General features: G+C 39.2%; 1 protein-coding gene across 1 annotated transcript; it reads right to left on the bottom strand.

The window, feature by feature from the left end:
- Positions 1-2533: 2533 nt before the first annotated feature.
- On the bottom strand, positions 2534-16897 carry ercc4 (excision repair cross-complementation group 4). The gene is made up of 10 exons (XM_059324008.1): positions 16610-16897; positions 15100-15280; positions 13873-14068; positions 13332-13539; positions 12689-12869; positions 11056-11187; positions 10868-10972; positions 6654-7314; positions 6453-6565; positions 2534-3618 (listed from the first exon to the last, which is right to left on the bottom strand). Exons 1-10 carry the CDS (start codon positions 16784-16786, stop codon positions 2840-2842), a joined length of 2733 nt encoding a protein of 910 aa, XP_059179991.1. The 5' UTR covers positions 16787-16897; the 3' UTR covers positions 2534-2839.
- Positions 16898-25365: the final 8468 nt, after the last annotated feature.

The following is a 25365-nucleotide window of genomic DNA, read 5'->3' as shown; positions in this document are numbered from 1 at the left end:
TGCAGTGCAGTCTTACCAAGCCTCGTCTGCTGTCTGTCTGTCTGTCTGTCTGCATATCACGAACGCTCCTCAACAACAACCTCCTCACAGTTTCGCTAGCTCTGCTGAGCTAACACATGCTAGCATGCTAAAAACAAGACAGCGCCGCCGCGGCTCTGTGGTCTTACCGGATTGAGAAGGTTTGAAAGCCGAATCTGCCCGTTCTCTGCTTCACAATGAGATATCCATGAATGTCAGTGGAAAATGTGTTGTGTATTTTGCGTTTCCCCCCCCTGTAGCTGTGAGATTGAAGTTTATTTCGCGGAGTAAAATGGCTGCGACTGGTCGAGCTTCGGATGCAGAGTGACGTCATGACGCTGTCGGTGAGGAAGCCTCGGCGGGCAGGACCAGGACCAGAGAGGACACTTTCTGTACTAAAGTACTCCACAAAACCGCCTCTCATTCCTGTTTCAAAGCTGTTTTTCCCCCAAAGAAGAAGTTGTTCTCACATATCGTCACCCTGTTAAAATAATCGCCTAACTAATTTTTTTCAAGTTTTGCAGGAAACACAAAAAACTTCACCAAAAGTGTAACATATGACATTTATTGATCATTTCACTCAAAAAGGATGTAACGAAAGGATGGCTATTGGCATAGTAATAACACTGTGTGTACATTATGTAACTTAAGAGAAATAAATGACTTAGGCAATTTTTGGAACATGCCTTTGTGACTTAAGCAAGATATGGTAACACTTTATTTTGAAGGTGTCTACATTGGAGTCACACAAGCCTGTCAGAAACATGACATGACAAGTAGCATGAGCATTAATGTTACTTCAAAGTGTCATTAATGTTCATGATACATTCCATGTCATGTCATCCCCTTTAATAATGATGATGTCATGTTGATCTCTGAACACACTGAAATGAAGTATAACCACATTGGAGAATGGTTTGCACTGCAGTAAATTATTAATAATTCATAAAGCACAAACAAAAAGCATCTAAAATCAGTTTTGAGTTATTTCTAGTAGAAAATCAATAAGACCTAGACATTTTTTTGGCATCAAATGCCACATTTCAAATTATTCAATATTATATCTGGGTATTAACTTTCAAGAAATGTTTTATTTTTGAATATATGGTAACACTTTATTTTGAAGGTGTCTACATAGGAGTCACACAAGCCTGTCAGAAACATGACATGACAAGTATCATGAGCATTAATGTTACTTCAAAGTGTCATTAATGTTCATGACACATCATGTTTATGACACGCTCATGTCACTCTTATGTAGACACTTTAGAGTAAAGTGTTACCAATATTAGTGTCAAAAATAAAACACTGATAAACTAAACTGATAACTAAACAATCTCCCTCTAGCTCTTCTTTGCTGGGTTCTTATCTGATTCCTATGAATGTGGCAAATTTTCAAAGTGATGATCTTAAAGGGGTAAAATCACATGATCTGATCTACTGAGGATGTAGGCGATTTTACCATAGGTGGCCGGCATCATGGGGTGATGATTTAGGCAAAAAAAACCAATTTTGACAAAAAATTACTTGTGACAATAACAGTGTGACGATATGAGTTCGTAGTCCATTTTATGTAACTGTACTTTTTACTCCACTACATTTAAATTCCAATTAAATGTAGTGGAGTATTTTAAGTAGTTAAAATGAGCCCCATCTTGAGAAAATTAAATGCTGCTTACATAAATGCATCAATACAAATAATCTAATAATATATTTGGAATATATCTAACAATCTGAGTGAGTCCATTCTGCATAATGAGTACTTTTACTTTTGATGCTGATACAGGACTTTTAATTGTAGTAGAGTAATTCTGCCGTATGGTATTAGTACTTTTACTTAAGTGAAGGATCGTAATACTTTCACCAGAGGTTATTGAGTCGTCCTCATTCATTCTCACAGTGGAAATAAAGCAAACCTCGGCTATGATCTGCTTGACATTTTAATGTTACTTTAATGCTAAGTAAAAAAAAATTGAAACGTACAAGGACAAATGCAAAGCTAGATTAAGTGTGCTTGCTCTACTGACAGGCTATTTGCAATAAGCAAAGCGTTTGATACTGAAGGAGTTTATCGAATCATGAGCAACAAAATGCTCTGGGATGGGTCAACTCTAATTCAGAGCACGACTTTAGTCAGAAACCCTAAAAAGTTCTACTTTAGAAAATATTTACAAGGCGAATGGAGGAAACATGTCGAACTGTTGTGGACTAAAGGTACAAAGGGATTTATTACATTTTACCAGTGGTGTAAAAAAGTATTGAGATCAGAATACACTTTCAGTATCAAAAGTGACTGTACTCATTATGTCGAATGGCATATTTCAGAATCATATATTCAGTGATTATAATATGTCATGTGCTTTTGTTTGTCTGGTTATTTTGTTTGCATTTTTTAAATAAACTTGATCGGACTTGTAACTGGAGAGTCGCCGGTTCGAATCCCAGGACTGACAGGTCAAGGACTGAAGTGCTCTTGAGCAAGGCACCTAACCCCTGACCAAGTTAAATATGTTAGTGTGCTGTACAATTTAAAACAGCTTTATTTTGAAACAATGGTCAGGCAAAAAATAAAAAAAATATTTGAGGACTTTATTTAATTTATTTATTTATTTAAAAAATACTACTTGTTCAATTTTCAGCAAAGTTTACAAAATACAATAGAAAAAACACAGTTCATTCTGTACATTAAAATACCATATTTCACTTGTAATGACTCATATATACAAAAGAAACTTGTGAATTCAGTCGGCATCGATTTACATTTACGCCATTGTCAGCTTTACAATGCAAATTAATCTAATAAACTACTGATCTAATATATTTACATACTAAGGTCCAATGCAGATTTCTTTCCTGCCATCATGTCTGTTTGGCATTTTCTCACAGGAGCGGGGACATCAGCAGCGTTATGCAGAAACTCATACAGCAACTTGCCGTTGCTCGCGTTCCCCAGTATTTCTGCTAGCTTTTCCTGGCTGAGTTTGAGTAAATCCGCCAGGCTGTCTGCATTTTTTACAAGAGCCCGATAGTTCTTTGTGTTGACCCCGGGCATTTTCAACAGGAAGTCGTAAGGTCCGGGGTTGTACAGGTCTGCAGATTCAGCCACCAGGTCCGACTCGGCCGTGACCGCCTGAGCTGCTGCGGCGTCGGGTTCGGCGCGGCCTTGCTTCAGGTCTAGGAAGAGCTCGGCTGTGGCGTGTGGCGAGGGGCACCAGAGTATACGCAGCCGGGGGAAATGCAAAGTGAGTAAGGTGAGTTTTGAAGAAACATCAGTGGACGATATCTCGTGACGGAAATCTGACCGGGCCACTAATGAAAAGGGTTTTGCTGGGTCAAACTCGATGAGAAGCACTGGTTTCTTGTAGTAGCGGGTCATGGAGAGACACTGGGTGTAGAGTCGGCCGCTCTGCAACGAGCCAATCAGATCGCTGACGCTCTTGCGCTCCACGCACGTTTCCGGAGTCAGGATGTAGTCGCCGACTTCTAGGGTGACGGGCTCGATGTCCAGCCCCCGGCGGTGCAGCAGGGACGGCAGCTCGCTGCGGAACTCCCGCATGTCCACGATGACTCGTGAGGGCTCTTTGGGCTGATCCTGGCCCCCTGGTGTTAAATGGAAAAACAAAACAATTGTTAAACTTAGGCCCTGTTTACACGAGGACGCTCGCGGGTAAAAATGACAAAATATTTTATCGGAAGTGCCTTTCGTTTAGATGGTGACGGCGTTTTTGGGGCTTAAAAACGCAAAAATCTGAAACCACCTTCCAAAGTGGAAAAGTTAAATCCGCTCCGCCGTAGCGTGTCCGTCTACACTGCCAAGACGCAAAACTCTGCTCAGATCTGCTCACGTCACGTATGTGTTTACGTCACATACATGCTCCAGTCCAGGAAAATAAACAAACGTGGGATTATTTCCATGCGTGGGACCTTCAAGCTGCTCTGGCAGCTCTAATAAACTTACAGGAGTCTTTCCACCAAATGTACAGGATATGTAGAGATAGTATTAGTGAACAGAGAAGGATCTGTAATTACCTCTATCACATTTAGGATGCAGCAATTCGTCGGAGGCGAGCCAGACGGCTGTGAACGAGACCTGGGAGATCTAGTGATGGTGGAGAACTTTGTGGAAGGAGTAGCTGATGAAAATGTGTGGCGTGAAAACTTCTGCATGCCCAAAGATGCTCTTATAGCTTTAAGTGATGCCGCCTGGCTGCATACAATCGAATTTCACACACTTTTGCGTCACCGTATGCACACAGATTTCCTCCCGAAAATGCTCGTCTAAGCGAGGAATAAAAAGTGAAGACGCGACGGCACTTTTGCGTCTTCTGTTCAGACCGTCCTCGTGTAAACGTAGCCTTATTTTAGAAAACTTTTACACTTTTATCCAGCTTATTTCTAGCCCCCATAATACCTTGCGTGAGTTATTGGCAAGACTACCGACACCAGGACCAGGGTTTTCCAGGGCAATGTAACAGTCCCCTAATCCTCTTTCAAAGACTGACTGGGAAATGGGAACTGGTGCAACACCACCTGTAACACCTCAAACAGCATAATGAGATTATACCTCTGCCTTCTAGGATTGGGGGATGGGAGGACGACCTGAATAAGTGACCTTAGATAACGTACACCAGCATATTTAGCTACTTTACTGACTCCGCTGCTACAAACCAGAGCAGATGGTGGTTTGGAGAAGCAGGTTGGAGTCATTTCTTTTAAATATTTTATCACACTGCTTTTACAGAAACAGTTTGTGCTTCTCAAAGTCAAGGACGGATCCTCAAACGGCTGAATTTGAAAGATACTACGTCATCGACATCCGTGAAAGGGTTGTTCTGATGTTAAGGATCTGCAGAATTCTACCGAGATCAGAGTCCTTCTGTGAATTTCCAAGGATGCTTGTGTGTATTCTCAGCCTTGTGCACCCATAACTTTTTTTGAAAAATCTTCTTCCTTTGGTTTTTTTTGGGGAACCAGCGTATAGGTGCATTACCGTCCTACTGGACTGGAGTCATGAGCAGTAGATTAGCCTTTGCACACGATGGTCTCACGAGAGTTTTAAAAATGACGACTAAGTGGCTTTGCTGGCGGCGCAATATGCTACTTATTAAACCACGTGCACGTTGTGCACTGGTTTTAAAATAAAACACATGACCTGTCCAATTACCCAATGATGCACACCTGCAAGGGCCATTCCATTTGTGTGTTATAGAAATATGTATGTAGTGTATAGAAATTTGACTTACTTTACACAAAGAAGTTGTTTGTCTAACACTGCCTCAATCGTTTAACTTACACTACCGGTCAAAAGTTTTAGAACACCCCAATTTTTCCAGTTTTTTATTGAAATTCAAGCAGTTCAAGTCAAATGAACAGCTTGAAAGGGTACAAAGGTAAGTGGTGAACTGCCAGAGGTAAATAAAAAAAAGGTAAGGTTAACCAAAACTGAAAAATAATGTACATTTCAGAATTATACAAGTACGGTAGGCCTTTTTCATGGAACAAGAAATGGGTTAACAACTTAACTCTATGGAGTCTTGGGCTATTTTGTCCATTTTTTAAATTATTTTCATGTCTTTGTAAGTCATTTTGTGTCTTTTTTTGGTCATTTTGTGTCTTTTTTTAGTCCTTTAGTCCAACATAAAATGTGATTTTGAATCTTTTTTTTACTTTCAAAACACTATCATGCTCAATAAAGAATTTTAAATGTTGCAAATGTGCATTAATTTCAGAGTACACTGAGACATTAAACTGCATAACTTTCAATTAAATTCTGGAAAAGTTGGTGTGTTCTAAAACTTTTGACCAGTAGTGTATGTTATTTGATTAGTTCCTAATCCTTTTAAAACACCGAAGTCAAACAAACAAACAAATAAACAAATATGAGGCAGTGGTAGACCAGAAACTCCTGTTTTCTGTGAGGTAAAATTACTATTTTTGTCAGAGAGCATCAATCAATAGGTCTTCAGTATCCTGTCAGAAACGTCTGTCTGATGACAAATATGATAATATAGCACAAACTGATATGGATGTAGTCGGTATGCTTTTTTGAAAGGGGTTATGACTGATGAATATAAAGTGGATAAGGGAAGACAAGGGAAACTGTCCAGGAAATTCAAAGACAAGTCTAAGGCAGGTCTTAGACCTACATTTGTAAACTTGATTTGTACTGTGGTGTGTTTTTATGAAATTTTGTACTTGAATGGGTGATGTGTGAAGTACAGTTATTGCTGTAGGCTATTTTATATTTGTCTATCTTTGAAATGTTTTTCTTTATTGTTTTACTATTTATTCTGTTTGTTTTGAGACATGTCTATGGTGAAACCAAAGAGGAATTTCCACTCAGTGGATAATAAAGTTTTCGTATTCGTATTCGTAAGAGAATCAAGAAACAGACAACAAACCTCAACCTTTACAAATGACTAAAACAGACATGCCTGCTTTGCGGGTGTTGGTTGTGGCGTTAGCAGGCTCTAAATTTCTAGCGAGGTCCAGGTTGGTGTCTCCCCGCCCCTCCCTCTCCTCTGGGATGACCATGGTCGCCTTTTCCCTGCAGGAGAACACACAAGCAGCGATAAGGAGCCGCCAAAACACACATCGACAGAAAGATGCTTGAGGGGGAAATCAACGGTTCTGACCTGATCAGGTGTTCGAAGGATCTCTTTTCTTTGGACAGCGCCGTCAGGTACTTCTGTTCTTCCGTCGAGCCTCCGTAGATGAGGAAATACACCCTCAGTGCTTTTCCAGGCCGGCTGGCTTTGTAGATCTCCAGCTGGCGGACGAAGCTGAGCTCGGCGTCGTACAGCACCACGAAGCCGGGCTCCACCTCGTGCAGCACCCGCGTCAAGCTGTGGGGGTCGGTGAGGCCTTTTAGTGGGTGAATGACAGTCAGCGGCTCCTTAAGGAGACCGTAGTAAGCGTCTGATGACAGATCCAGCTTCAGCTCTTCTTCCTCCGCTCCGTCCTCCTCCGTCATTTCATCCTCGTCTCCGCTGCTGCCCGTCACCGCCGCTCCGTCCGTCCCCTCCTTCCCCACCATCTGGGTCAGGGTCAGGGACGGCCTTTTTTTACTCTTTGTGGGCTTTTTTTTCTGCGCAGGCTCTTTTCCCTTGGCTCCCTTTTTAGGCCAGCCGTTGCCCTTCTTGTGCGAGTCGAGTTCAAAGGCGGAGGCTGCGCCCGAGTCCCGTTTGCCGACCGTGCGGGCGTACAGGCGGTTGAGCATCCGGTCGGAGCCCTGCCTGATGTACTGCTGCAGCTGGGCACACGTCCTGTCATCACTGGCACAGATAAGCACACGACCTGGGGGCCACAAGGTCCACAGTTAGACACAGACACACACAGACACACACACACACACACACTTTCAGCACTCTGAGTTCTTGGGGCCATCGTACAGAACACAGATATGTAGGATATTTAGTAACTTTACAGAAAATTTGAGAAACACATATGAGCTATTTTTAGATTAGGCTAGTTAAAATTAAGTCATATAGCACTGATGTGATAGGTGCCACATGCACATTAGGCATGAAGAAGGCAACAAAATAAAATAAATTTTGCATGTGTCGTTACGGTCGTTAAGAATTTAGTCGATCACACAGAATTTTTTATCGATCTGTGTATGTTTTTTTATTTATCTATGATTGTGTATCAGTATCACTGAACTGAAACACGGCCGAGCGTTCAGTTCTGCAGCCGTACGTGAATAAACCAATGAGCTGAGGATTAAGTCGGATAAAGCTACAGTTTGCAAACTGAGTATTAATTTGAGAAAAACTATCTTACTGTATCAAACCTTGCTAGCATGAATTACTACGTTTCATCTTATCCAAAACTTATTTAAACACAAAACACATTTAAATATGAAAATTACTGTGAAAACTAACCTCATGCCTCTTCAGGGGCTAAAACATAAAACACTGAACTCTTTGACGTTATCTTTACAGTTTAATCTCACTTGAATCAGTTTTACGATTGACAGGATTAAGTCTCTTTTCGTCCTTGCTTTGATGTTAAAGATTTCTTGAAAATTTGTTTTCTTTTTCCCAAAATCAACTGCAGAGGTACATTTTGGGGTGCTAGCTCTCCTGGTTCAGAATCACTGGAATACTGGCAAATCTAAATGGAATGCAGCCTTCAATCATTTTATTATTAAACCTTCTTGTTATGACAAGCAAAACTGTGTTCAGGACAAAGCCCTATTCTAGAGCCAGGTTATAATAGGTATCATCAATATATCATTACGTTTTCAGTGTCATTTAAATTTTAGTTCAGTTTGCCAGATTTAGTTTACTGTCAGTTTTTCAGAAAGGTTTATTTAGTTCTTGTTTTACAGTAGTTTTAGTTTGTATTTTGTAGCATAGCGCCATCTCCTGGAATGTCAAGTCCATTCAACATCTGAAGTTCAGTGTTCAGAGAGTTGACGAAATTTTAATTATTTTATGTTCATTTTTTATTCTATTACTATTTAAACCAGGCAATCATTTAGGTTTAGTTTAGTAAGTATTGTTTTGAATTCATTCCAGTTCATGACAATTTTAAAAAAAATAATTTCAGTTTGACATAATAACCCCTTCCAAATTCATGGTAACCAGTTTGCTTTCACTCTGTATAGCAGGGGTGGGCATTTAATTTTCCCAAGGGGCCTCATGCGATACTGTGGAGGTTGCGGCGGGCCAGACCAATACCCTGAACTAAATTCTGCTCAACATTTATTTCATCGCTTTATGAAATGCAGTACATTTTCTGGTTTTGAGCTGCTACTGGTAAGAATACATGTTATGATGAGAGAGGAGCAACTCAAATATAGCAGTAAAAATAGTAAAAACTCCAGTCATTATCTCCCTTTTCCATTTATTTTAAACACAACATGCATTCAAACCACAAAAACAATATAAAGCATGTACAGTACAGGCCAAAAGTTTGGACACACCTTCTCATTCAATGCGTTTTTCTTAATTTTCATGACTATTTACATTGTAGATTCTCACTGAAGGCATCAAAACTATGAATGAACACATATGGAATTATTTACTTAACAAAAAAAGTGTGAAATAACTGAAAACATGTCTTGTATTTTAGATTCCTCAAAGTAACCACCCTTTGCTCACTAGAATATAAGACATGTTTTCAGTTATTTCACACTTTTTTGTTAAGTACATAATTCCACATGTTCATTAATAGTTTTGATGAATTTACAATGTAAATAGTTATGAAAATAAAGGAAACGCATTGAATGAGAAGGTGTGTCCAAACTTTTGGCCTGTACTGTATGTTATGCAGTTAATCTGCAATATATGAACTTTATGCAAAAAGCAATAAGTGTTTTTCACAAGGTAACAAGGTAACTCAGTGTTTTTTGTGGAACGCATTTTTATGCAGGGGAGTACGCGTACAAGCACATACATAAACCGCCTTCAAAATAAAAGCACTGCGCCTGTATTGATTTCTAATTTCTGGGTAATCTCACGCGGGCCGAACAAGAACAGCCAAAGGACCGGATGTGGCCCTCGGGCCGCCTAATGCCCACCCCTGCTGTGTAGTGTGAGTACAATGTTTGTGTAACGTGTGTATGACATAATCTACTCTGCAGCAGCACAATGCAGTGAACCAGGACAAAGCAGCGCACCCTGAGGACGACTCGGAAATGTCAGCTGTGTTAAGGCTGACCTCTCTGCTGGTTCTAAATTTAAAATTTTACTCAATTTATGGATTTGTTCTTCTTTTATGCTTTTCCTATGTAGCTTAAGGTCATTTCAATGGAAAAAAAAATACTTTCCCCATACTCGATACTTTAAGTACATTTTGATGCTGATATTTTTTTACTTTTTCTTCAGTAAGTTTTGAATGCCGGATTTTTACTTTTTTATTTTTTTTAATTAAACCTCATAACAGTATATTAGGTAGTCAAAATGAGTCCTATCTTTACAAAATTAAAACTCTGCCGATACAAATGCATAAAAAATTAATGGAAATATAAGTGGGGCCTTTCTGCATGACGAGTTATTTTACTTGCGATACTTTAAGTACATTTTAATGCTGACACTTTTGCACTTTTACTTCAGTAAGTTTTGAATGCAGGATTTTTACTTGTAGTGGATAAATTCCACAGTGTAGTATTAGTACTTTTACTTAATTAAGGGATCTGAATACTTTTTCCACCACTGACAATAACAGCTTTAATCACATTTTCGGTGCAAATTTAGGAGGTTTAGCTTGTGATTCAGCAAGGACACCTCTTTAAGGAAAAAGTTCCGCTCATTTCAATGGGGAAAAAACATCTTTTGGAAAGAAAAAGGGGTAACACTTTACAATAACCATCATTTATAAATGTTAAACAGATAGTTTATTAATGTTTAATCATCATTTATAAACCATATATAGGCCATTTAGAATGGTAAATACATAATTTATTAATGTTTAACTAACTAAATCATTTATAAATGGCTAATAGATGGTATTTTAATGTCAGTTTATACTAACTTTACCATTAACAAACAATTTAATTATAATTATTAGTTTATTAATAGTTTTATTTGCACTCATTTTAACATTTTTAACACCATATTAAGTATTTTAATGATTTTGAAATTATGTATATACCTTTAAGAAATTGGTTGAAAACATTTAAAGATTAAATATGTATAGCACTTTGTAAATGGTTAATAATTGGTTTATAAACCATCTATAAACATTATATAGTTGGTTATTGTAAAGTGTTACCGAAAAAGGTAGATTTTTTAAATGAAATTCTGTTTTTATAGTGCATTATATGCAAATCTATAGAATAGAAATGACACACACTGTTGACTCGATGGACTCTCGTAGCGGTTCAACAGGACTGAACTCTAACCTGGTTCATGTTGAGAGCTCTTGTTCTCCTTCTCGATCTCCTGCAGGACCTCGGTCAGAGCCTCCCACTTCGGGCTCTTCTCCAGCACTAGTTGCCGCTTCACCTCTGAAACACACACACACACACTGAGCCTTTAGTGATTCAGCACCAATACAAGCAGAGTGTTGGGCTGTTCGTTAGTCGGTTACCTGAAGCAGAAGACGACTTCTGTTTATCTGCCTCTGCTCCCACTTTGAGTTTCTTTTTGCTCTCAGGGATACGGTACACTCTGCCGCGGGCATTCATGAACATGGAGGTACTGGAGTCGAGGAACAGCCACCCTGGTGTTAACAACAACAGGAACATGCAATCAAACAGGGATAAAAGGGATTAATCACAAATGTTTTTACTTGAAGTACTTTCAAGACCGTTGTGGTGAGGAAGGAGCTGAGCCAGAAGGCAAAGCTCTCGATCTACAGTCATGGAAAAAATGATTAGACCACTTCAGTTTCTTGCCTGGTACAACTAAGGCTACGTTCACACGAGGACGGTCTGAACAGAAGACGCAAAAGTGGCGTCGCGTCTTCACTTTTTATTCCTCGTTTAGACGAGCGTTTTCGGGAGGAAATCTGCTGCATACGGTGACGCAAAAGTGTGTGAAATTCGATTGTATGCAGCCAGGCGGCATCACTTAAAGCGATAAGAGCATCTTTGGGCATGCAGAAGTTTTCATGCCACACATTTTCATCAGCTACTCCTTCCACAAAGTTCTCCACCATCCACTAGATCTCCTAGGTCTCGTTCACAGCCGTCTGGCTCGCCTCCGACGAATTGCTGCATCCAAAATGTGATAGAGGTAATTACAGATCCTTCTCTGTTCACTAATACTATCTGTACATATCCTGTACATTTGGTGGAAAGACTCCTGTAAGTTTATTAGAGCTGCCAGAGCAGCTTGAAGGTCCGACGCATGGAAATAATCCCACGTTTGTTTATTTTCCTGTACTGGAGCATGTATGTGACGTAAACACATACGTGACGTGAGCAGATCTGAGCAGAGTTTTGCGTCTTGTCAGTGTAGACGACACGCTACGGCGGAGTGTATTTAACTTTTCCACTTTGGAAGGTGGTTTCAGATTTTTGCGTTTTTAAGCCCCCAAAACGCCGTCACCGTCTAAACGAAAGCACTTCCGATAAAATATTTTGTCGTTTTTACCCGCAAGCGTCCTCGTGTAAACGGGGCCTAAAGGTACATTTGTTTGGACAAATATAATGATAACAACAAAAATAGCTCATAAGAGTTTAATTTAAGAGCTGATATCTAGACATTTTCCATGGTTTTCATGATGAAGATTTTGGTTATTATCAAGAAAACTATGTTCCTTATCTATGGTCATGAGGTTTGGGTAGTGATCGAAAGAATGAGATCACAGATAAAAGCGGCTGAAATGAGCTTCCTCCGTAGGGTGGCTGGGCTCAGCCTTAGAGATAGGATGAGGAGCTCAGACATCCGGAGGGAGCTCGGAGTAGAGCCGCTGCTGCTTCACGTCAAAAGGAGCCAGTTGAGGTGGTTTGGGCATCTGGTAAGGATCCTCCCGGGCGCCTCCCGTTAGAGGTGTTCAGGGCACGTCCAACTGGTAGGAGGCCCCGGGGAAGACCCAGAACACGGTGGAGGGATTATATCTCTCTCCTGGCCTGGGAACGCCTCGGGGGAGGAGTTGGATGTTGTAGCTTGGGAGAGGGACGTCTAGAATGCCCTGCTTAGGCTGCTGCCCCCGCGACCCAGCCCCGGATAAGCGGATAGAAATGGATTGATGGATGGAAGAGTAAGTTCTAGTTTACCTGAATTGGATCCAAAGGACTTCTGGCTGGAGCGCAGAGACTCGAGCAGATTGAGGAAGGTGACGCAGTCGTACTGGGTGAGGTAGAGCAGGAGAACCCTCAGCACCTTCAGGTCCTGGACCAGGGCCTTGGTCTTAGCTCCCAGCTGGTGCCACAAGGGGTCCAGGTAGTGACGGATGGTCTGGATGGGAGTAAGGCGAAAGACAACATTCAAAATGATCCGCAGAAGCTGCTGCGGGTCTCTACGAGCCGGTGGTCTCGCCAGTGATCTGGCTACGAGCCGGGGGACAGCGGAGCCGCCGAGAGACCTTTCGCCTTTCAACTTTCGCTCTAAACTATTAAAACACCATCTACAGCTAAAGAGAGTTTCGCGTCTGCAGCAGCCATGTTGGATAAGAAAACTACAAGCTTCCGTCTGCCGAGTAGTACGCATCATCGCCTTGCCGTCCCTCCCCGCTCTGTGATTGGATCCCTAAAACAGGGCTAAGAAAGCTTCCTAGTTGCCAGACTGGATGGAGGTTTCGAAATTAAATTCGAGTGTGCAAGGCAGTATGGGTATTCCCAGGCTAACTTGTGCCACTATTTAAGTTTTCAGCCTGTTCCAACTACTATAAAAAAAAATAAAAATAAAATCTATATATACCTTTTCGAAGGCGTTGCCAAGCGTGTTCTCCACGGAGAGGTCCTCGGCCTCCAGGCTGGGGTTGTAGCGTTTCAGCTCCTTTAGACAGGCACTCATGATGTCCAGGATGGAGCTCTGGATGGCCCTCATGGCCGGCGTCAGTGACACGTGCAGCTCCACCACCTCCGGCTTGTGCCTGTCCAGCGCTGCGTTTACTGATGCTTGAAACCTGTTAAATTAAATCACACATGTGCTTTTCCTGCTATGGAACGTCTACCCTACGAATCATAGAGACCACAGACAGTTTTAAGAAAAAACTTAAAACATATCTCTTTAGGCAAGCCTTCCCCTGATGTTGATGTTTCTTGGCCATATGTGAAGTTACATGTTCTTGTGCTATTGTGTGTTTTTTCTATCAACTCTATATTTTACTGCATTTTATCCCTGTTGTAAAGCACTTTGTGATTGTATCTATGAAAAGTGCTCTATAAATAAACTTTACTTACTTTACTTACTTACTTAAATGTCCACCATAAAAAAGGTCTATTATGTCTGAGCGTACCTGGGCCACAGGTAGAGCTTCTTGACAAACAGGTTCCTCATCACACGCTCCACCTGGCAGAAGCCGGAGGAGAAGGACGTAGCCTTGTCGGTGAAGGCTTTAATGAAGCCGGTCTTGTTCTTCTGTCTGAACAGACGCAGGATGAAGGCCTCCTGACACGACTCGATGATTTTATGAGCACGATACACCAGGATGCCTGAAAGGGGGTTCAGGAGACAGTCTCACATGTTAGTCTGGGTTTTGCTTGGTACTGAGACCACAATGATTGTTAAGTCGGTGAAGTCATGGTCGCCCAATTTAATTTAAAATAAAAAATAAAATAAAAATGCTATTCTTCTTTAGCATAGAGCACTCCTGTATTACAGTTGGCTCTTAAAAGTTATGTACTTACTTGATTCCTATGGTCTGAGGCTAATACCATCAGGTTGAATGCACTTATTGTAAGTCGCTTTGGACAAAAGTGTCAGCCAAATGACATGTAATGTAATGAGTGAGCAGAAAAATAGAAAAACCTGCATGCATGCAATATCACACCCATTATTATTATTTTTTTAATTAAAGTAGCAGTCCTATTTGTGTTTTATATTTTTTGTGTCTTCATTGTTTATTTATGCATGTTTTAAAGTGAATTTAAACCAATCTGTTGATTTTAGACAGTATACAGTACAGGCCAAAAGTTTGGACACACCTTCTCATTCAATGCGTTTTTCTTTATTTTCATGACTATTTACATTGTAGATTCTCACTGAAGGCATCAAAACTATGAATGAACACATATGGAATTATGTACTTAACAAAAAAAGTGTGAAATAACTGAAAACATGTCTTGTATTTTAGATTCCTCAAAGTAGCCACCCTTTGCTTACTAGAATATAAGACATGTTTTCAGTTATTTCACACTTTTTTGTTAAGTACATAATTCCACATGTGTTCATTAATAGTTTTTGTATGAATTTACAATGTCAATAGTCATGAAAATAAAGGAAACGCATTAAATGAGAAGGTGTGTACAAACGTGCATATATAGAACCATATAGTTGGACTTTTAGATGAAAATTTTTTTTTTATGTGTTTCTTAAGTGACTTTAATTTCTAGTGACATAATACTAAAGGATGCAAATACAAAACATGCAAAAAGTGTTGTTCCCAAAGCAAATACAATCTAGAATTGTTTAGTGACTAGTAAGATGACAATATGTAAGCATTTTTAGCCGTGATCAGTCTGACCTGATACAAGGTGAGCAGGGATGCGGTCAGTGAGGAAGTCGACCACCAGGATCCTGCTGGTGACGAACAGCACCCCTCCCTCAGTGTAAACATTGTAGCGCTCGGTGCTCTGCACGTCGCTGGTCACCGTCCTGGGCAGGTGGGTCACACCCTCCGCTCGCAACTGCTCCGTGAAATACTCCTGAGAGAAGATTTGATTTGATTTTTGATTTGAATGATTTATTTCAAATATGCAACAACAATACAATAATAATAATGCATCAACAGGAGTCAGCCCTAGTGACTCCTGCACTGATAAGACCGCCAAGCACTCTGTAAAAATGCCACAACATATTTGAAAAGGGGTGGGACGAAGTAAAAACTTGTTCAATCCCAACCCACTTCTTTAAACAATATTAACAGGTCAGAAATCAAAATTGAAACTCAAAACTACCTGTTTCCTTTAACCCATTGTCAGTTGGTGTAACCAGTAATTTTTTTTCATAAAAATCTGATATCTATATCTATATACAGGAAAATAAAAGTGAACTAAAATGGGAAAAATATACAATCCATGTTTAAATTGCAACATTATGGTACATAACAAATTTTACATAATTTGTCAAAACTTTAGAAAAATGGTTGTTTTTAGAATTTGTTCTGCTCAATAGTGACGAAATGTGTAAATGTAGAAATACTCAGAAATATGTTATAATTAATTATATGTATAAATCCAATTAAATACACTGATGGTGGAAAAAGTATTTCGTATTTTTCATTCTTTTGTGGTTACACCATTTAACATCTTGCCAACCCTTATTTGTCACTGACCCAGACATCAGCTCTTAAATTAAACTATTATGAGCTATTTTTGTTGTTATCATTATATTTGTCCAAACAAATCTCAAATCTCATAAGAGGGATGGAAGCTAATAGTCAGGCGGCTTAGCGAAAAAAAGGGGACACGCCGGACAAAAGCACCAAATTTTTTCCACATGCTCTCTATCACCATAGGTTTCAATTTTTGGTAGGAGCCACTTCATCAAGATTCCGGAGCGAATATGCCACCCATATAAAGTCTATGAGAACCAGTATATCTTCCAAGCCACTTAAAAGGTCAATGTTGGTGTCAAAAAATACATTTTCTCAAGGAATCATTTAAAGCTCTTGAGAATATCCCTAGATGATAATTTGATCAAATAGATATGTTCATTTTGGCCATGTATTTATGTAATTTCCAACTCAGTTCCTAAGCAGTCGAAAATATATGAATATAGGTCATATACAGTGCATGTATTCTGAAAAATGGATAACGTGCATACAATTAATTGATGAAGCTTAACTTTAATTATCTATTACATTTGCAACTACAAAGATCTGTGCAATTCCAGTGTGCCTTCCTGCATGAGCACCTTGCACCACAGCCACTTGCACCTTTGCAAGCACACTTGACAATTTCACTGCAGGCTTTTGAAGCGATTGGGAGAATGCTCCACACAGGAACCAGAATAAGGCTTTAAATGTTTCTGACCTGTTCAGGTGTGGTGGTGTTGAGCAGCAGCACCAGGCTGTCCTGCTCTGAGTAGACCCTGATGAACTGCAGCAGGATGCGGTCTATCCCCATCCCCTCCGCCGCCACCAGCAGCCCGTCGCAGCCGAACAGGCTCAGAAACATCTCCGTCTCAAACTCCAGCAGCGGACCCGCCATGTTGGCGACACGGGGACACTAAAAACACCAAGGTTTCTCTCACTCCCAGTGACAAAAGTAAACTAAAACCAACAAACAGTCATAGAGAGAGAGAGAGAGCCACAATAGGGCTGCTCACATCTGTTGTTCAATGTTTTGAAGCTGTACTTCCGGTCACGTGACACTTAAAACCAACGAGAAGGTGACAGAGAGACGTTTGACATTTGAGGCCAAGCGCGCCACCTGGTGACAAGGAGGACTGTAGCAGGTAAAGCTCTTTATGAACTATGTTGTTTTTCCACCCATTTGGTTTCCTGTTGGTTTGTCAAATATCGTCACCCTTTATTTATTTTTTATTTTTTTATTTTTTTATTTAAAAAAATAATAATAATAACAGTAAAAGAAAGAAAAAGAACAGGGGGGTACGAATAGATTAATACAGGCTATGATAGTGTTGTTGCTACAATCATTTAACAAAGTGTTTCAAATACAAGACAGGTTGTTTCCTCTTTGCATGTAATTGTTCCACTTTCTCCAGAAAGCATCTCCTTTGTCCTTTTGCAGTCTTAAACTGAAGGTCAACCGTTCCATACATTGAATGTTGGTAACTATGTTTGACCATTCCTTGACAGTGGGAGGTTCCTTCCGAAGCCAACGCCTTGTTATGGCCTTTTTGCTTGCTGCCATGAAAACTTTCAAAAGATATCTGTCCGCCTTGGATATTTCCAAGTCCACGTTCCCCAAGTAAAAGGACAAACAGGAGAATTCAATGTCGTAACCAAGGACTTCCCTGGTAGTATTACTACTACTAATTTTTAATTTAAGTTTTGCAGGAAACACAAAAAACGTCACCAAAAGTGACATTTATTGATCATTTCACTCAAAAAGTATGTAACAAAGGATGGCTATTGGTATAGTAATTACACTGTGTGTAAATTATTTAACTTAAGAGAAATAAATGACCATTTTAATTGTTTGATGGTGTATTAGTGTGTTTCTTATTGCTGCAGTTAACTGAGAGTGGATAAGTGTGTTTATGTTGGATATCATCACATTGATGCATCCAAAAATAAACATTTTTTTGAAAGTTAATACCCCATTATGTAACTTAAGAGAAATAAATGACTTAGGCAATTTTTGCACATGCCTTTGTGACTTAAGCAAGATATGGTAACACTTTATCTTGAAGGTGTCTACATAAGAGTCACACAAGCCTGTCAGAAACATGACATGACAAGTATCATGAGCATTAATGTTACTTCAAAGTGTCATTAATGTTCATGACACATCCCATGTCATGTCATTCCCTTTAATAATGATAATGTCATGTTGATCTCTGAACACACTGAAATGAAGTATAACCACATTGGAGAATGGTTTGCACTGCAGTAAATTATTAATAATTCATAAAGTACAAACAGAAAGCATCTAAAATCAGTTTTGAGTAAATTCTAGTAGAAAATCAATAAGACCTAGACATTTTTTGGGCGTCAAATGCCACATTTCAAATTATTCAATTTTATATCTGGGTATTAACTTTCAAGAAATGTTTTATTTTTGAATGCATCAATGTGATGATATCCAACATAAACACACTCATCCACTCTCAGTTAACTGCAGCAATAAGAAACACACTAATACACCATCAAACAATTAAAATGGGCCCAGAAAGGCAGGGTCTGGTGCCAATAGCTGTTTTAGTGACAGTATTAACATGTTTTCGGCTGGATTATTCCTATAATGCACCGACAGGAACAGTGCTGTAATATGCTTGCATAACAAAGCCTGCCAGCTGGGCTTTGTAAAAACTCACTGTTGTGTCAGCCCACATTTCTGTGCCGTAAGAGAGGAGGGGACCAGAATAGGTCTGTGTTCGCGAACGACAGCAGAGAGGAGCAGGACGGTGCTGAGCCCACCACCAACCCCGACACACTACACACACAAACAAACAAACATACAAACTCACAGAGGCACAGATGTGACTCACAGTAGTTTTGAGACTTCAGGCTTGAATTTAGCCACTTTGATGTTTACATCTGTCACTCATCCGCTGTGAGGTACGGCCTCCATGTGGAGCCTGATTATATAAAACAACACCTTGAGTGGTGCTTATGAGCTATCTGGACAATATGTTCTTTCTTTGCACTCTGTCCTACTCTGCAAAGTTAGTTCAAGTTATCCTTGAAGTGACACTCTGAGTGTGTGTGTGTGTGTGTGTGTGTGTGTTCTCTCCATTGAATCTGTCAGGGAAACTAATTTCTTTTAATATCCTGATTTTAAATAAATGAGGGGTGAAGGGCTGTTGCAGAAATTGAGTAAGTATATTAATTAAAACTCATATTCCAGTGACTCTTCCATAATGAATTCATTAATGCTGTCAACAAGTGAAGGAAGAGTAATATGGAAAGAAGATAATTACTACAGGGTCAAAGATAGGTTATGTGTCCTGACCCTCACCTCAACCCTAACCAACATCTGGGAAGGCAAATAACTAAGTACATTTACTCAAGTAGCCTACTGCACTTAAAGGGATAGTTCAGATTTTCTAAAGAGGTTTCAAGGCCACCAGATTCTTTGACAAAAACAGTGATTTTTATGAGTTACTGGTCGACTGCTGCATCAGTCGGATTGTTGAAGCTTATTCCCATAATAATAATAATAATAATAATAATAATAATAATAATAAGGAAGAATTTATGTTTTTGTCAATGGAGTCTGGTGGCTTTGAAGCAGTGGCGGTTCTACACAGGGGCCTCCAGGGGCCACTGCCCCTGTGAAGAAGCCCTTGGCCCCTGCTGTGGCCCCTGTGTCAAATTAATAATAAAATGATCAATTTATAACAATGAACGACGGAACAATTCTTACCTATTTTTTGTTCAAACAATATCTCATTGTACACAAAAGGAACCAAGAATGTGTACATTGTTTAATAGTTTAATTTTGCAATAAAAACAAAATATAAAGATCATTCTCACTGTAGCGTACTTTCAAAATAAAAATAAAAAGTAATTGTGCACAAAAATGAGAAATGTCATTGTCGTACAAAAATAATTGATAATGTTGGTAAGTCTCATTGCTTCAATCAATGCAGTTCATCCAAATATGAGACTTTTAGCTAAAACAAAGGTTTTGAATGCTTAAATATCTATCTATCTATATATATATATATATATATATATATATATATATATATATATATATATATATATATTATATATATATATATATATATATATATATATATATATATATATATATATATATATATATATATATATATAAAATTTTTGACGATTTTCAATGTCCTCCTCTGATTAAACACTGGCCCCTCCTTGGCCCCCACAGTAAAATTGGTCTAGAACCGCCACTGCTTTGAAGAGAGCATAGATGGATTTATAAGCTTCAGTTTCCCGTAAAAATAGCTGTCTGACAGCAAGGGAAAGCTGTGAAAATATTCCATAAAGATAGTGCCAATATTGTAGTGTTTGCTGTATTTTGAATATTTTCATCACTTTGCCTCGCCATTAGACAGCCTTATATGGTTATCCACAGTGGGAAGCTTTTATCCACACTGTCTTCGAAACCACCAAACTCTTTTGAGAAAATAAATCATTTTTTGTGCCGGTGAAGTTAATTTGCAGGTTAAGATTTCACATAAAAAAGACATACGATAAGCTACAATAGAAAGATTAAACCAGTAATTTCCAACTTTTCTGGCTTAAGACCCCTTCCCAAAGAAACATGTTTCAGACATATATACTGTGTTAGCATTCTATCAAACAGAGTTCCCCTCGAAACCTCTGAGACAGTTTAATGCATAGTAAAAACTGATGAAGAAATAAGTAACTGTAACTGTAACTGTAACTAAGTACATTTACTCAAGTACTGAACTTAGGTACAGTTTTGAGTTACTTGTACTTTACTTGAGTATTTCTATTTAATGTAACTTTATACCTCTACTCTATAGTTTAAAGGCAAATATTGTACATTTTACTCCACTATTTGGCTTTAGGTCAAAATTTAACATAAAAAAACATGATTGATTTAAAACAATTATGCTTTTTTCATCTTGTAGTGGTAGTCTTTCAGTGTGATATTGAAACTTTTACTTAAGTAAGGAATCTTAATACTCCTGAGTGTTACAAAGCAAATATTTGAGTTAATGAATCAATGTGTCATATGAAAATACAATAAAGCACAATTTCAGGTCTGGAATAAATGTTCCCTGTCAAGAAAAGTTCAACAGTAACATAAAGGTGTAATGTTAAGATGTCCAAATACTAATACTAGTAATATTCCTAATCTAGTAACTCCTAATGATCACAGTGAGATTTCTCACAAGATGCAGGCGTACTGACAACACAGATGCTGTGGTACAGAGAGAGGATTTAAAAAAAAAAAAGTTTAATAATTAATAATAAAATGATCAATTTATAACGATGAACTACGGAACAATTCTCACCTTTTTTTTGTGCAAACAATATCTCATTGTGCACAAAAGGAACCCAGAATGTTTACATTGTATAATAGTTTAATTGTGCAATTAAAGCTTGTGTATATATAAAAAAGATCATTCTCACTATACTGCACTTTCAAAATAAAAAAAAGTAATTGTGCACAAAAATGAGAAATGTCATTGTCGTGCAAAAAAAATTATTATTGGTAAGTCTCATTGTTTCAATCAGTGTATTTGTATCTTCCAAATATACTTAAATGATATTTTTAAATGAGCTAAAATAAAGGTTTTGGATACTTAAATATAATGTTTGCCATTTTTTAATGGGCCCCTCTGATCAAACACTGGCCCCTGCTTGGCCCCCACAGTAAAACTGGTCTAGAACCGCCACTGTTGATGGAAGTGAAGGGGAACAGCTGGAGGAAACCCAGCTTGAAAAGAAAAAATGAGACTCTACCTCGATATTAAAGGGTCGGATGAAGTTGCCTGGAAATATGGGTGCCATTATGTTGATGTGTAAAATCACAATTGGTGAAGAAAACACTTGAAAAAATGTTGTTTAAAGCCACTTTTACAGTTTGAAATCCACTTTTCCTATTCTATTCAGTTGATTTTGAAAGTGATTCATTAGTTAAACAAAGACTGCAACGGCTTATTTGAGCTTTCAAGCCTAAAAAAAATGATGAAGAATTGAGTGCACAGACACAGAAAAACTCCTAGAGGATTAAAGTGATGCACCGTCATGAAGAAGCCTATAGAGAGCAGTGGAGCGCTGTAGACTGCGAGCACACATCTTACGTTAGACACCTCTGGGATGATCTATGTGTGTGAGAACACTTATGTCCATCCAGGCTCTTCTGCAGCTCAGGACATGAAGCAGAGGGTTGGGATGCAGCGATAACACGACACCATTAGGACTGACAAGAGACAGAAAGAGAGAGGAAAAAAAGCACCATAATTGATTCTGCTATTATTACAGTTTTATGGTACATGAAATTGGATCAAATGATGCATAAATGTGCTTGGAGGAAGCAGCATGTTTCCCACGGAGGGAGCGTCAGGTCGGTTGGCACATGTGACGGATTGTGTTCATCCGCTCCTCAAGATGAGTAAAAAAGGTTTGGCAGCTGATGTGCATCCTGATATCATGGATGGCGTGGAAGTATTGTAAATGAGAGGAGAACAGCTTGAAATTGATAGCAGGCTGGAGGATAAAATAAGATATTTAACACGGCCTTCCTGACTGCAGTGTAGGAGGGGAAAAGAAACAGAGACAGAAGAGAAGAAGAGCTAAAGGCCTGATACATCCCTCCAGTCCTCATTAGGAAAAGAGAGAAGCAGCAGGGTTTTGTTGTAAATGGAGGACTAAGCCTGAGAGCCAACAAGGCTCCAAGGGGCCAAAATCAAGGCCTCTGGAGGTTAACACACAGGCTTTAAAGGAGTAGCTCGGCATTCTGGGAAATATGATTATTTGCTTTCCTGCTGAGAGTTAGATGAGAAGGTCGGTGCCACTCTCTGTATGTTGTATGTTAAAGATGAAGCTAGAGTCAGCAGGAGGTGCGGTTAGCTTAGCTTAGCTTAGCTTAGCTTAGCACAAAGGCTGGAAACAGGGTGAAAGGGCGGAACACCTGGTAGGTGTATGTTGTCCAGAGTTGACAAAATACACCTACCAGCACCTCGAAAGCTCACTAATGAACTTTTTTTTTTTTTTTAATGACCTGTTGAGGTGTCATGGATTAAGTGGCAGAATATTTAGCCTGCTAGTAAGCTAGTTAGTAAGATACCTAGCACATGATGTTTCATTTCAGTTTTTTTGCACAAATGAAACACAAAACCTAATTTTCCTCTGTTATTTTGTTTTCATATGTAAAGAGGCTGTATGGCTGAGAGTTCAAGGAATAGCTTGGCAATCTGGGAAATTTGATATTTGCTTTCCTTCTGAGAGTTAGATGAGAAGGTTGGTGCCACTCTCTTGTTTGTACGTTAAAGATGAAGCTAGAGTCAGCAGGAGGTTAGCTTAGCTTAGCACAAAGACTGGGAAAAAGGGTAACAGCTAGCCTGGCTCTGTCCAGAGATAACAAAATACATCTACCAGCACCTCTAAAGCTCAATAATGAACATTTTTAAATGACCTGTTGAGGTGTCATGGATAGTTAAGTGGCAGAATATTTAGTCTGCTAGTAGTAAGATACCTAGCACATGATGTTTAATTTCAGGTTTTTTTGCACAAATGAAACACAAAACCTTGTTTTCCTCTGTTGTTTTCTTTTTTATATGTAAAGAGGCTACACGGCTGAGATTGCTCCAGTTCTACATTGTCATTTAGCAGACACTTTGGTCCAAAGCGACGTACTTTTGAGAGTTCATATAAAACAAAAAAATCAATCAGAAGACAACACATGAGTAAGTGCCATGGGTTAAGTTTGAGTCCAATAGTACGTAGGTGCTATGAGGCAGTGCAAATAGTGCTTCATTTTCTTTCTTTCAACCATGTAGATTATGTGTGAAGGTGTTCACAAAAAAGCTAGGTCTTAAGTCTCTTCTTGATAAAGAAGATTGAGAGGGACTCAGCAGATTGAAGGGAGTTTGGAAGTTCGTTCAACCACTGGGGAACTAAAGAGAAGAGTCAGGCTTGAGACGTAGGACCCTGTAGCAGCAGTGAAGCCAGACGACTTTCAATTGTAAATACACTTGTCAAAAAAACATCACTTTATCACGTTTAGTCATGTCCTTTGCTTATGTTTGGCCTTGTGCACCTGGAAAACTTTGAGGTCGGAAGTTGGAAATTTCAAATGGGGATGTTTTTACCTCTCTACCTAACTTTGACTGGAAGGCAGCTTTAGACCTCAGGCACAATCTTAATTTAAAGTGTTTTTTAGTCATTTTCCAGGTGTTTATATGGTTGTCCATGGACAGTGTTTATTGTAAAACAGGTGCAGGATGACTTAGATCAATGGAGATGTCTATCTAAAAAATTTTGAGTTAATTGAGTTTTTCAATTAATCTAATCTTTAACATGTTAGTTAGTGAGCTTTAGAACAATCTCATGGCCCATTGGCTATCAATCAAGTGACAATTTAGCCTCTGGGAGCGAGGGCTGACATTTCTGGGGTTCTGATGGAGCCAGAGAATATCCTGCTAATAGATATCTGGACCAAGCTGGTCATCGTTACAGTCGTGTTAGCAACTTGAGATGAGAGAATGGAGTTGAGAGACGATGCGCCTACCTGTAGCCAGTTTAGCTCAGCTACTAAAAAGCTAAATCAACCACAACTGGTGTAGAAGCTAAGCCAATGCTTTAAGCCACTGAGGCATTTCAACAGGAAAACTAATTGACACGCTTTTTAGTTTAGATGCAAAACAAGTCCATTTATTTCACATCTCATGCTTTAATCACACTATCTCTTATACATACATCTGCGCGAAGCATAACAAGCACAACACAGCGCACCGCAGCGTAACGTATAGCGTAGCGGTCAAAAACAGTTTTTCCCTCTTCACCTGACGAGCCCCCAAAAGGTTCCCACCTATATAGACGGACCCGCCAATCACAAGCGGACCATGACACACACAGCAATTAACATTAAATCTGCTCTTACAACCGGTTTGTTACGTGATTGCATTTTGACATCCAAAGCCCGCTCAAACATTATTACTAAATACTACTCGGACTACAAACAACCTTAAATGTAAACCAGAACTATTCAGACACAAAAATATGTTCCCATTGCCTACAGATTCTGCATCGACATGCAGGGTTTAGCTTGAGAGGTGCTAGTATGGTACGAATTTCATGTATTTGCATCACATAATTGTGTCATCCCCATGAATTATCACTTATTCAGGTCTTGTTTACGTTGACATAAAGTTCCCTTCTTTAGTGGTGTGAACACATCGTTAGGCTGATTCTACATTCTCTGCTACAACATGGCATCCCACAAAAAAATCTGGTTTTAATTTGTATTTCATTTAGGTGAAGGCTTTTGAAAAGGTTTTGCAAAGAATATGAAACGAATAACCTCCATCCAAACCTACATGGACTATTTTTCATATCATATCAGATGTCTGTAATTAAGGTGCAAAGGAGCCAACAACTCTTAGAATGCACCTCAGGGTGAATCAACCAACTCGGGGTCAAACTGTG

Source organism: Centropristis striata, chromosome 21 (assembly GCF_030273125.1).
Source record: "Centropristis striata isolate RG_2023a ecotype Rhode Island chromosome 21, C.striata_1.0, whole genome shotgun sequence".
Classification (NCBI taxonomy): domain Eukaryota; kingdom Metazoa; phylum Chordata; class Actinopteri; order Perciformes; family Serranidae; genus Centropristis; species Centropristis striata.
This window is presented reverse-complemented; position numbering and strand designations above follow the sequence as displayed.

Excerpts from the sequence above, each read along its gene's own strand:
- ercc4 (XM_059324008.1), bottom strand. The coding sequence starts at position 16,786 with ATGGCGGGTCCGCTGCTGGAGTTTGAGACGGAGATGTTTCTGAGCCTG. Across the intron at positions 13,540-13,872 it reads AAGCTCTACCTGTGGCCCAG|GTTTCAAGCATCAGTAAACG; the intron begins GTACGCTCAGAC and ends TTAATTTAACAG. Across the intron at positions 12,870-13,331 it reads TTGGCAACGCCTTCGAAAAG|ACCATCCGTCACTACCTGGA; the intron begins GTATATATAGAT and ends ACTCCCATCCAG.